General features: G+C 68.0%; 1 protein-coding gene across 3 annotated transcripts; it reads right to left on the reverse strand.

Moving 5' to 3' along the window:
- Positions 1-51: 51 nt before the first annotated feature.
- On the reverse strand, positions 52-12,453 carry LLGL1 (LLGL scribble cell polarity complex component 1). Of its 3 annotated transcripts, none has more exons than XM_051777780.1 (23): positions 11,941-12,453; positions 9,240-9,337; positions 7,106-7,187; positions 6,911-7,026; positions 6,355-6,513; positions 6,112-6,274; positions 5,888-6,023; positions 5,748-5,802; positions 5,510-5,667; positions 5,219-5,436; positions 5,043-5,110; positions 4,599-4,752; positions 4,105-4,209; positions 3,608-3,900; positions 3,375-3,528; positions 3,143-3,296; positions 2,761-3,044; positions 2,253-2,523; positions 2,053-2,167; positions 1,854-1,948; positions 1,620-1,743; positions 1,458-1,537; positions 52-1,261 (listed from the first exon to the last, which is right to left on the reverse strand). In XM_051777780.1, exons 1-22 carry the CDS (start codon positions 12,268-12,270, stop codon positions 1,459-1,461), a joined length of 3,411 nt encoding a protein of 1,136 aa, XP_051633740.1. In that variant the 5' UTR covers positions 12,271-12,453; the 3' UTR covers positions 52-1,261; position 1,458. The 3 variants fall into 3 exon arrangements, with proteins under 3 accessions (XP_051633740.1, XP_051633730.1, XP_051633721.1); XM_051777770.1 differs by having other exon boundaries at positions 1,854-1,942; positions 6,896-7,026; XM_051777761.1 differs by having other exon boundaries at positions 6,896-7,026.
- Positions 12,454-12,863: the final 410 nt, after the last annotated feature.

The following is a 12,863-nucleotide window of genomic DNA, read 5'->3' on the forward strand; positions in this document are numbered from 1 at the left end:
CCGCAGCTCAGGGGAACCCCAGCACTCACCTGGCTCCAAGGCTCCCCGAACACCTGCAGCCTGGGCAGTTGATATTAAATGCTTTATTTTCAATATTAAAAACCAGTATTTTTAATAACTAAACAATGCTAAATTCATCTTACCAAAAAAAAAAAAAAAAAAATCAAAAAAACAAAAACCAAGGATGAGGTGTGGGGGGGGTTCTACCAGGGACGCTACAGCCCCGGCCTCGGCCGGCAGCGACAGAGCCCGACCCCCTCAGCCACACATGTACCGCAAGAGAGCCCGTGGGGGGGCCACGACGGCCCTGGATCCCCAAAAAGAGAGGGGCAGGGACCAGGCTGAGCCCCATGGGGACAGCTACCATGGGCCAGGGGACAGAGCCGGCATCACCACAGCCCCCTGGGAGGGCAAGGCTGGGCTCAGAGCCCAGGGGGGATTTGGCACAGTGAGACCCCCAGGGTGGGGCAGCCCAGCCTGGGGCAGGAGGGAGCTGGGGCAGCCCCATCTGCCCCCCCTGCCCAGCACCAACACGGACCAGGACCAGGAACTGGTGTGTATTCCCACAGCATGATCCCATCCCAAACCCACCCGTGGCAGGAATTAGTGTCAGAAAGGAGCAGCAGGCACGGAGCCCAACCTGGAGAATAGCCCTTGGAGAAGCCACTAAGAGAAAAAGGCCACCTGTGACCCCCCACTGTGCCCCTCCCCGGGCTGCTCAAGGCCTCCAGTGCCTGCTTGGGAGCCAGGGGGTCCCTGCTGGGCTCCCCTGGGAAGGAGACAATCCCTGTATGGCAGCCGGAGCTGGCAGGGGACAGGGCTGTAAACTGCAGGGAGCCGGGCATGTAAACACAGACCAGGGTATAGGGGGGGCCGTGCCCAGGGGCTCCCGGCCCCCCACCTCCCCGAGGGACCAAAACCGGCAGACAAGGGGGATCCCACGAGCCCCAGCCCTCCCCACGGAGCCGGGGAAGCAGCAGCATCCCCCAGGAAGGGGGCTCTGGAGCATGGGACAATGACACTTGACCGTGTATAAAAAAGAAAAATATCTTCCCCGGGAAGAGTTTGTGCCCCGCAGGCCCAGCTCAGGGGTCCAGGGCCGGCGGCCAGGCAGGGAGGTGTGGGGGGAAGGTGCCGGAGCCGGGGCGGTGTTAGAGAAGAGGCGAGTCTACGTTACATGGGGAGGGGGCGCGGGGGGTCCAGTCGAGTCGCGCATCCCGGGAATCCGAGCACTGAGATGGGTCAGGGAGGCCGGCGATGCCTGTGGGGGACACAGCCCCTGAGAAGGGGACCAGGGGGGCCCAGGACACATGTCCCCCCTGCTCCCCTTCCTCCACAAGCCCCAGGGACCACAGCACATTCCCATTCCTCCCATGAGAAATTTGGATGCCAGGGCGTGGCATTGGGTTCCCAGGTCCAAACTCCACTCCCACCCCAGGGACCAGCCCCTCACAGACCTCACTTGATGAGGATCCCCGTGGGCCGGGCCTCGTCCTCGCTGGCGTTCCTCAGGTTCCGCTCTGCTTCCTCTGAGGACCTGGGGCAGAGCAGGATCAGGGGCGGTTGAGGGCACCCTCACAGCCCCTTGGCACCAGTCACCTCATTCCCACCCCACTCACGCCAGGAAATCCTTCACTTCCTCCACGGTGGTGTCCCCCGTGGTGTCCAGCGGGTTCTCCAGGCTGCTGTTGGGGGAGTCAATGGGGCCAGGCGAGAAGGCAGCCAAGTGCTCCTCAGGGGACCCTGGAGAGCGATGGGGACGGGAGGGATTGGAGGCAGCCAGGCCATGGAGCCGGCCCCAGAGCAGAGCCCACGGGACATGGTGTCCGTGCCGGGACAGGGGGATCACTCACGGTCGCTGTCGGAGGGGGAGTGTCGGCCCTCGGGGCTGCGCGGGACGTGGGTGCCATTCGCCTGCGGCAGCTTCGGTGTCGCCATCAAGCTGTTGCTGGAAGGAACGGGACAAGTTACATCCAGAGCCCGTGCCAATGGGGTGGGTGTACAGGGCTGCTGCCACAGCAAAGCCCCCCACGCCCCCAGGGCATGTCCCACCTGAGGCAGGAGGTGTCCTGGAGCCGGGCGACCTCCAGCCGGCACAGCGGCTCCGTCACGTTCCTGGCGCTCAGCGAGAAGCGCTCGAACTCGGACGGCGAAATTAGGTAGAAACCTAGAGAGGAGACAAAAGGGAGCCTTAGGGGGCTGCAGCAAAGGACAGTGTCCCATCAACATGGGATGTCACCTGGTGCCCTCACCTTGGCCATGCTTGGTGAAGACACAGGAGGCAATGCCGCTGATGTCCTCCTTGCGGATGCAGCCGTAGTGGACCTGGGGCCGCAGGCTGGGCACGGTGAAGATGTGGATGTCCCCCAGGTTGGTGAGACAGGCCAGGCAGTTCTCCAGCCGCTCCTCAGAGCCGGCGCTGGCGCTGGCCAGGCTCACCAAGGCCACCTTCCGCACCCGGCAGCCCTCGTGTGCCGTCAGCTTGAACTTGGTCTTGGCACTCACTTTGGGGAGCGTGAAGACCTGGGAGGGGGAGAGGAGCCAGGTGTCAGAGGGGAACAGGAACCTGCAGGGTTTTGGTGGCTACCTTTGCCCTTAGCAAAGGGCAGCACATTCCCCTTGGATCCACCACTCTAGGGAGAGGCATAGGAGGGCTCCCAGACTTGGCTGGTCACCTCCAGCCCTGTTCCTGCACAATGGAGATGCAGGACATGTTGTGTCCCATCCCTTCCACAGCAGGACAATGAATCCCACGCTCACCTTGAACTGCTCCTCTGAAGAGATGAGCATGGAGTGGCTGCCCTGCATGTCGGGGGCCTTGGCGAGGTCCCGAGACACCTCGTAGGGCTCGGGCAGGGGGTTCCCCCGCCCATCCAGCACTGCAATGGCCACCACTGGCGCCCGGTGCATCAGCTGGATCTCCTTCCCCAGCACCGCCTCCACCGCCCGCTCCGAGAACTTCTCCTGCGATGGCACCTCCAGGGCGTAGGCGAACACCGACCCCGAGTTGGTCCCTGCCCACATCGTGGGGCCGTGGTGGGCGGCTGCAGGGGAGGGAGCAGTGTCAGAGCCCCCTCCCCATGGCATGGCGCCAGCCAGACCCAGCTCAGGGGCTTTTCCTGGCGAGGGAGGGGGGTCTCACCGTCGCGAAGGAAGGTGTCGGCAAAGTAGAGGCACCGCACGACCCCCGAGAGCGAGTCATCGGCCGAGCGGGGCTCGATCCGCCGCTGCACCGGCGTCATCTCCACCTCGGGGGGCCCCGCCTGCTCCGCCAGCTGCGCGTTGGCCTCCTGCACCTGGGGAGGGGGACATGGGGTCAGTCCCTGCCTGGCGGGGACACGGACCCGCCGTGGTGGCCCCCGCTCCCTGCCCACCTTGCTGGAGGGGCTGCTGGCGTTGAGCCTCTTCTTGCCGGACACGCGGCTCTTGCGGATGCGGCGGAAGGACTGGCGCAGGGACTTCTTGAGGGACTTCACGCGGGACAGGGGCCCCTCCATGGCCAGCGAGTCATTGGGGTGCAGGGTACACCTGCGGGCACCGATGCTGCTCAGCACCCAGACCCCGACACGTCGCTCTGGGGTATCCCCAGCACCGAGAGCCCCCATACCTGGCCAGCACGGGGTTGCGCCGGTAATAGTCAAAGAGCCCGAAGCCGTGGCTGGTGCCGAAGGCCACGAGGTTCCACTCGGAGTGGAGGGTGACAGCGGTGACGGCGGCGGGGGGGACGCACTGTACCAGCACGCTGGGCTGGAAGCCGGGGGCGAAGTGTAGGGGGCCATTCCGGGGGGCCAGCCGGTCGTGGCCCTTCCAGGTGAAACCCTCACGGTCCTGCAGCAGGTCCACTGTGGCCACGCTGACCGCATGCTCCGACTTCTCGTCACTCAGTTCCATCACCAGCACCTGCAGGGACAAGGATGGCGGGACACGCGCTGGACCCTCCAGACAGTCCCCTTGCAGCATGCCAGGGGCTAAACCTCATGGGTAGGAGCCTTTCGGGGACAGCCATGGGGGTCTGTGGGGCCTGCAGCCCCCGCCATGCTGTGGGTCCCCAAGTGGGGAGCTGAGAGGTTCCCAGCAGCCCCCGCTCTGCTCTCCCTGCCCTACCTGCCCTGCTGTGCCTGCCACCACCATCTTGGCCGTGTACTTGCAGAGCGCGATCTTCTGCACGCCCAGGCGTGGGTCGTCGCTGTAGGGATCAAAGCAGCCCACCTGTGTGTGGGGGGGACAGGTGAAGGGGGGCTGGGACCCTTCATACAGCTGTGGGGTGGGCCCCCCGCTGCACCCCCACATCCTCCCAGCAGCTGTGGCACATGGCATCACGCCCAGGGAAGGTCTGTCCCCATGCACCCCCCGACTCTCCCCCTCCACCAGGGCAGACCCGCGGGACGGGGCACACGGAACAAACGCCCCTTGTGTCCCCACGGTGCGTCACACGGCAGCTGTGCCCTGAGCCGGGGGACACGTCCCCGGGGCGCAGCCGGGACGGCTCCGGCAGGTGCACCCCCCGTGCCCGCCTCTGGGTTTGCCCCCCTCTGTGCTGGCAGAGCCAGGGGGGTGCTGGGGTCCACGGCAGTGCCCCCCTGCCCTGGGCACCTCACCTTGCGGAACGGCGGCCACTCCTCCTCGCCCGCCTGGTTGAGGCTGTCGTTGTGCTCACAGTCTGTCTGGAAGATGCTGGCGGTGCCCAGCTTGTAGAGGGGCTTCAGGGAGACCCCTGAGGCGTCCCAGAACCGCACCGTGCCGTCCTCGTGCCTGCGCGGGGGGGCCCTGTCAGCACGGGGCCCCGACATCTGCCCGGCTAACAAGAGCTGCCTGTGTGCTGGCAGCCACCGTGCCAGAGGGGGGGACAAGGGGGGACAGCGCAGAGGGTGACACACTCATGCCCAGCAATCAAGCTGAACGAGGAAGGGTAGCCCACCCAGCAAGAGTGGCTGGGCCTCACCACCACCCCATCCCAATCCCCCACCGCAGGAAGGGGTGAGGATGTGTGTCCCCCAAGGTTTGAGTTTCCCAGGCCCCCCTCCCACTGCCAGGCCACTCACCCAGTGAGGAGAAGCCCCCTCTGCGTGGGCTCCTGGGCCAGGTTCTTCCCCCCATCAATGGGCCAAGCCTGGAGGGAGGGATGGAGAGGGGATGGAGGCAGGGAGGGAGGGATGGAGCCCACCAGCCCAGCCTTGGGGGCTCAGGGGTCTCCCTCCCCACCACCCCTGTCACTGACCGCAGAGGATTGCCGGGGGCTCTGCTGCTCGCCAACACTGACGATCCTCTCCCAGAGCTTGAGGGGCACGTTGGAGACGTGGCAGGAGCAGGTGATGGCAGAGGAGTGGAGGGGTGCCAGGTACGGGGCGGGGATGGTGGGCCAGCCTGGCGTCTGGAGGTCGATGGCCACCAGCTCCTCCTCCACCAGCACCACGAGGGCTCGGGGGTTCTCAAAGCCTGGGGAGAGGGGAGATGGCTGCAAGGAGAGACCCCCACACCAGCTCCCCAGGGTGGCCCCGGCTGCACGTACCTCCCTCGGGCACCTCCGCGCCCTGCACGGTGAAGAAGTCGATGACGCGGGAGGTGAAGTCGAGCGTGGCCAGGCTCTGGCCCTGCAGCACGCTCACACAGTGCCGGTCACCGTAGCTGGCCCGCGGCATCCCCCCGCTAAAGATGATGAAGGGGTTCCTGGGTGGGAAGAAGCAGCTTCCATCAGACCCTGGCCCCCCCTTGTGCCCCCTGTGCCCACCTCCAGCCCACCCACGTACCCCGACTCGCAGGTGCGCCAGAGGATTTTGCTGATGGCTTTGCAAGGGAAAGGACCTGAAAGACACCGACCCTGTGGTTGTGGCACCAAGCTGGGGGGATCAGCTCCCAGCCCAAGGGCCCCCAGATCCCCGTCCTATACCGTAGGGGATGGTGGACATGACGGGTTGCTGGGTCCTCTGGCCGGTGCCGCTCACCGCCCACACCATGTACCCGCCGTCACTGTGGGAGCTGACGATGCTCTTCCCGCTCTGCTCCCAGGCCAGGCTCTCCAGCTGCTGTGGGGGTACACGGGGGGTTCAGCACCAGGATGGGGACACACACACAAGGCCACAGCCCTGCCAGCCCCCCGTCAGCCCCTGGTACCTGGTTCCCCAGGAAGAGGTGCTGGACAACACGCGTGCTCTGCTCCCAGAGGACCACCAGCCCCCGGCTGTACCCGATGAGGAGCCGGCTGCCGTCACGTGGGTGCTCCTGGATGGATTCCACCGGCCCCAGCGCCTTCCCGCAGCGGTAGTCATCGGGGACACTGCAGGGACACACACACACAGGGGGTCAGGGGGGACTAGGGGTGGTGGGGAGGGGACACGGGGCCTGCAGGGCTCTCACCTCTGCAGGATCTCATCCGGGAAGAGGGTCTTGTCCTCCAGCAGCGTCAGGGTGGGCAGGGTGAGGAAGTACACGGCACCGCCCTCGGTGCCCAGGCAGACCAACGTGCCAGCAGACATCGGCAGGACCACCGTCACCCGCGTGATGCCGGGGGAGCAGCTGGAGGGGGGGGTTGGAGGCTGTGTGAGCACCGTGCAGAGAGACCCCGAACCTTCCCTGCCCCATCCATGCATCCCCATTCCCCTTGGGCCCAGGAGAACGGGGACAGGGACGGCCTCAGTGCTAGCAGCAATTAGAGCCATTAATCATCCCAGGGCCCTACCAGCACCTATAAAAAGCCCAGGGCTTCGCTGCATTCCCCCAGCACCCCTGTCGGGATCGGAGGAGGATCTTGGTGGAGAAAACACCACCACTGAGGGGACCTTGGCCACCGTCCCGCCGGAGCAGGGCGGCTGCTCCCACGCGCCGTTCCCAGCCGGCAGCGGTATCGCTTTGGCCGCAGCCCCGCGGGGGAGCGGCCGGGACCCCCCCAGGCAAGTACTTAGTGCTGCCGGACCCTGGGCGTCCCGGGAGGCCGAAGCTGCGCGTCTCTTCCAGGTGGGAGCAGCCCTCCTTCTGGCAGACCTCCCAGAGGTGCACCGTGTTGTCATCCAGCAGAGAGAGGAGCCAGCCCTGAGGATGGGGGGATAATAGTGGGGTGTGTAGGGGTCCTGGGGGGCTGCTGCCAGGCCCCCTCAGGACACCCACGTACCTGGCCAGGCAGGAAGTGCAGCTGGGTGACAGTGGCCGTTTCCTTGTGCAATCCCGTCAGCTCCACACCCGGTGCGCCATATCTGGGGGGGCCGTCAAAGAAACAACAAGGGTAGAGCCCCCCCCACCCCCAGTGAACCCCAGGACCCCCCCCCCAATTCCTCTAGGTCACAGTTCTGCCAGCAGGTGCCAGTTTAGCCTCCTGTCCCTGGGAGGGCCAGGGCAGAGCATCCCTGGTTGTGCCACATATCAGAACCGGCCTTGGCACCACTGTCCCCAGCTGGGATCCACCAAGAACCTCTGTCTGGGACATTCCAGGCCAGGCCAGGATCCACCAAGCACTTCCAACTCCAACCGGGACATCCCGGGTCAGGCTGCGGCTGACACAGGGCCGGGGTGGGTGTGTGAGAGGCGCCGGGAGCCCCGGCACGCATCGGCAGCGGGGTGGGGTTCGGCATGCGCCGGCACAGCCTCACTCACCCAACTGGTCCCGGCTCCTTCAGCGACGCCGCTCGGCAGGAACCGGGGTAGGACCCGCACAGTGGCTCCAGCACCGCACGGAGCACCCCAGCCTGGCATCCCCGACACCCCCCGGACCCAGCCAGCTGCTCCCCCCAGCACGGTGTCACCGGTGCATGGCACAGCCATGCCTGGGCACACCATGTGCCAGGGGTCCTCGCCCCCAGCTGCCTCCTGGTGCCCTCAGCACAGGGAACCAGTCCATCAGCTCTGCCCAGCCGGACAGGCAGGAGCTGTCTGGCAGTGCTGGGCACAGCCGAGCCAGCAGAGCCAGACAGGAGCCACGGAGTTTTGGGGAGAGCAGACAATGGGGTGTGCGAGGTGGAGCATGCAGGGGGCTCTGACTGCTAGGTAGACGGGGGGGTGCCACCCATCCTCGCTCATCCTGGGGTCTTTCCCCACCAAAACTGGTGCCGCCAGCTGAGAGCCCTTGGGACAAGTAGCTCAGGAACACTAGTGTTGTATGGGACAGGGGTCCAAGCCCAGCGACCCCCAGCTGCCCCAGGAGACCCCCCAGGCGATGGCATCCCCTCGATGCTGGACTGCCCCTGCAGCCAGATCCACCCAGCCCAGCTGGGGAGCACCCATGGGTGCCCCCACTAACCAGTAACGCCAGTCAGGCCAGCTCTGGCTGCTGCCTCACCTGGCCCGGCTTCCCCAGCACCGCCAACCTCCAGAAGCATCTTTTTGGCAGCAGCTGGAACGGGGCTGGGTGGGCACAGGGTGCAGGACCATACTGGTGGTACCGCTCCAAAACCACCCCCGCAGAGGATGCTTGGGGCACCGCAGCCCCCGCAAGGGCATCCACACGAGGCTGGGGGGGCTCAGCCGGGACCAGCAGCCCCGGGCTGGCGGGCGAGTGGGGCGGCCGGCGACGTCGCGGCCGGGCTGGCACCCGGGCGGCCCCGGCAGAACAAAACACGCCATCTTTGTGCTCGGGAGGCCGCGAGCCGCCGGCCTGGGGGAGGGGGAGCAGCGCGGCCCCCCCGCACCCCGACCCCGCTGCGGGCGCAGCCGCCCCCGCGCCCCCACCCCACATTCCTGCGGCGCGGGGGCCCCCCGAGCATGGGCCGCATCCAGCCCTGGCCGCCCGCCAGCAGCCCTCTGAAGTCTCCCTGCACGCTGCCGGCAACAAAAGCCCGGCCGGCGTCCCCTGCTTCGGCCCCCCACCCGGGACCGGGCTCAGCGCCCACCGCAGCCCCTCACCCCGGCGCCGGGCCGGCCAGAGCTCCCGCTGCCCACCCCCTGCCCCCCGAGGGCTGCGTGAACAAGGTCAGGATGCACAGGAGCCCCCCAGGATGTGGGGGTGACACTAGGAAGGACCCCCACTTGGGATGCCACCCAGGACGGCCAAGCCCCTTTGCCCCCCCGCACCCCGCGATGTTTTGGGTGAGGTGGGGGTTTCCTCCAGCCTCCCCTTCCCCGCCCGGCCCAGCTGCAGCACAGCTGGACGGATGGATGGACGGATGGACGCCAGCAGAGCAGGGGCTGCCGGATGGGCCAGAAGCAGCACAGCCACGTCTCCAAGCATTCCCCAGGATGGAGAGAGCCAGAGGAGTCCAGGAGGGCTTGGGGGGGGGGTCCTTACCTCCTGCTCATGGGGGGGAAAAGGATACAGCTTGACGGCTCCTGCCTTGGTGCCGATGGCCATCACGCGCAGCACGGGGTCGTAGGCCAGGGCGCTGGGCTGGCTGGGGAAGCCGTGCTCCACCGTCTGCCACGGGGACAGGCAGGTCAGAGCGGGACCCCCCACCACTGACTGCCCCCCAGACATCTCCCACGGCCCCCTCTAACCCCCACAGCCCTGATCCTGCACCAGCCTGAGCATCACCCCTACAATGGGGGATCACAAGGATGCTGTCTGGTCCCCCACTGCCACCAAGGGGGGCCTTGGGGAGCGGGGACATCGTTTCTCACCCCATTTCTACTCAGCAACCCAAGAGCCACACTGAGGACCGGAGTAGGTCTGAGCTTGCACAAACCACTTCACCACCCACCGGCCCTTTGGGATGCGACCCCCTGCTCTAAACCCCCTGCCCGAGGCAGGGACACCCCAGGAGGGGTGACCGGACCCCCGCCGCGGCATCACCGGGGGTCCCCGATGCCGGGCGGCAGAACCAGGCGAGCGGGACCCGCCAGCACCGGGGACGTCCCCGCTGGAGCCGCGTGCCGCCCGCGGGCACCTTCCCAAGGAAGTCCCGGCCGGCGACGGCGTGCCTGGACTCGCCGGCCGGGGAGGGGCTGCCACCTGGCAGCGGGGGGACGCGGGGGGCACCCGCCGCCCCGGCCCCGAGGGGACCGCAGCGCTCCCGGGAGCAGCTCGGCTGAGCAGCCACGGCGCGATCAGACGATACGGAGCCCGCCGGAGCCAGACTGGCCGGATCCTGACCTGCTCCCTTTGTCTGGGGCATCCCGAGAGGCGCAGCGGGGCGGCTTTTCACACCCGCCGGCGGCAGCCACGATCACCCAGCTCCTGCTTCCCTCCCAAGGGACACCTTCAGGAGCGTGACAACGTCCCCAGCCCATCCAAGGCGCCCCAGCCTATCCAAGTGGGTCCCAGCCCATCCAAGGGGTGAGGTAGTGGACGCTTGTGGGTGCTGATCCCTGTGGCAGCCCCACACAGGGTCACCCCGATTCCCCCCAGGATGCACGCTGGGCTGGAGGAAGGAGCTGGGACAGCAGCAGCGCAGGGACACCACAGTGATGCTTTAGGCCGGGGTCCAACACGATGACAGCGGCAAAGACTCCCCAAAAAGCGCTGTCCCGGCTGCTCCCCAGCCCCGGACGGGGGCCCGGCTCAGCCCCCCGCCCACAGCCTTCCCTCCCGCCCGCAGCGGGGCCGCATCCGGCAGGCTGTGCCGGCCGGCCAAGGCGCGCTCCCGGCCAAATTACAGCAAATCCCAGGCAGATCTGGAGCTCGGGAGGAAAAACAACCGTTAATGGGAGGCAGGTGGGCAGCCGGCGGCCTCAGCACTGGGACGGTCGGAGCGGGGCTCCCCCCGGCCCCCCCCAGGACATCCCACCGGCACAGACCCCACAAGATGCCCCCTCGGGCAGGATCCAGCCATGGGAATGCACTCCCCAAAAACGGGGGGCTCCAGCTGGGCTGAGCCTTGCACCCCGACGAGACCCCCTCCGGGGGGATCAGGGCTGTGCTGGGCAGGGGCTGCTGGCTCCCAGCTTATCCCACAGCACACCCCGACACCTCCCAGCTCGGCCCCCTCGTGGGACAACCCCGGGGTCCCTCTGGTGCACGGCGGGGAGTTGGGCAAATACCCAACGGCAGTGCTAGGATGTGCCAGAGGATGGACAGACACGGTTTGGGCTCATCCAGGGGCCACTACCGGCGGTCTCCTATCCCCCGGGGCCAGCGCAGGAGGGTGGTCCCAACGCCGCGGGGCTCCCGGGATGGGGTGCAGGGAGTCCCAGGCGGGCACCCGCCGGCACAGCCCGATGCCCTGAGGGAAAGGTCCCCCACCCCAGGGTTCGCAGGGTCCCTCCAGCGTAGTTTGATGAGCTTGGGGGCATCCCCCACCCGAATGAGGGAACCGACTGAGAAACGTCCCCAGTGCCCAAACTCTGCGAGTTCGATGACCCCCAAACCCCACGGACACAATTTGGGGTGCAAGGGGATCAAGCCCCGGGGGTCATCGCCACAGCTCTTCCTGCCGACACAGGGGGTCCGGCACCACCAATATCCCACTCCCGGGGGATTGGGGTGAGGGCCTGAGCCCCGCACGGGGGGTGCAGCCAGGGATGTTCCAGGGCCAGACAGGGTGGGAGACCACGGGACACCCCGAAACGCCGGCGAACGAGGCCTGGGGGAAGCCCCGGGACAGGGTGAGTGTGGGAACAGGGACGCTCCGGGAAGGGGCTGGGAGAAGGGATGTTGCGCCAGTGCGGGGGTCGCATCCTGCCCCCGTGAACTCCGCGGGAGGAGCGCAGCCCCCCGGGGCGCACCCCGCACCCGGGGGCTCCCGGTAGCCACCCCCGGGGGTGCATCCTCCCGCAACCCTGCTCCTGGGGGTCCCCCGCCCCGGCAGCCCCGTCCCCCCGAGAGTGCCCCCTCCCCGGGGGTGCCGGGGGGACCCGGTGCGCGGCTTCCCGGGGATTCACGGTGCTCCCGGGGGAGGCGGTGCCCGGCACGCCGCTCGCCTCCCCGCGGGCAGCATCCCGCGCCGTGGGGTCCCGCAGCCCCGCGCCCCCGGGGACGGGGTTGCCCGCACACCGCACCCCGCCCGGTGCCTCCCGATGCCTCCCGGTGGTCGCCGCCCCACCGGGACCCTCCGTCGCGCCCCGCGCTCGCCCTGGACGCACCTTGCTGAAGGCGAAGAGGTCGTGGCGGAGGCGGTCGCGGTGCGGGTCGGCACCCTGCCGCCGGAACCGAAACTTCATCATGGTGGGGCCGGCGGCGGCAGCAGCGGCGGCGGCGGCGCGGTACCGGGCGGGGCAGGCGCGGCCGGCGATGGCGGGGCCGGTCCCGGTCCCGGGAGGCGGTGTCGGTGTCGGGGCCGGGCGGGGCGGGGCCGGCAGGGGGCGCGGGGCCGGTGCGGGATCCCCGGTGCCGGTGCGGGGTCCCGGTGCGCGCGCCCGCCGAGCCCGGGCAGGCACCGCCGCGGCGGGGGCGGGGCGGGAGGGGGGGGGCATTGACGGACAGCTGCGCCCGCCAATCCCCGCGCGGCAACGCGCGCCGCGCGCCGCGGCCCCGCCCACCCTCCGCCACGCATGCGCCACCGTGGGGCACGATGGGGGTTGTAGTCCTCACCATCACCCCCCCCCGCTCCGCTCCCTCTCTGCGCTTTATTTATTTATATATTTATTTGTTTTAGCTTTTTCTTTCGTCTTTTTCTATCCGCATGGGGCAGCGAGGGCACCGCGAGCCCGGTCACCGTGGTCACAAAGCCCCCACGAACTCGGGGTGTCGTGGGTTTAGGTTCTCACCGTGTGCCCCACAGCCATGGGGTGCATCAACATGGCGGCGCCCCGGCCACAGGGCCTGGAGCATCCCGCCGGCTCCCAAAATTAATGTTCGAGCCTCATTCCTGGCTGGCGACTCATTATTCCCACCGTGGCACCGGGAATGCTGTTCCCCACTCCCCCCACGGCACCGTCCCGAGGTGGGAGGGGGAGCGATCTGCCCTGCGCCCGGTTTTGGGGTGACTCACCCCGGGCAGGGCACGGCTTCCCCTCCCTGCTGACTAACCCCGGCCCGGGGAGATGCGGCTCTGGGGCGACGCGGG

Source organism: Manacus candei, unplaced genomic scaffold (genome assembly GCF_025592945.1).
Source record: "Manacus candei isolate 608988 ecotype Guabito, Panama unplaced genomic scaffold, ASM2559294v1 h1tg000002l, whole genome shotgun sequence".
In the NCBI taxonomy this organism is placed as follows: Eukaryota; Metazoa; Chordata; class Aves; order Passeriformes; family Pipridae; genus Manacus; species Manacus candei.

Excerpts from the sequence above, each read along its gene's own strand:
- LLGL1 (XM_051777761.1), bottom strand. The coding sequence starts at position 12,270 with ATGCCCCCCCCCTCCCGCCCCGCCCCCGCCGCGGCGGTGCCTGCCCGG. Across the intron at positions 3,297-3,374 it reads CCAGCAGCCCCTCCAGCAAG|GTGCAGGAGGCCAACGCGCA; the intron begins GTGGGCAGGGAG and ends CCCCCTCCCCAG. Across the intron at positions 3,045-3,142 it reads CGACACCTTCCTTCGCGACG|CCGCCCACCACGGCCCCACG; the intron begins GTGAGACCCCCC and ends CCTCCCCTGCAG.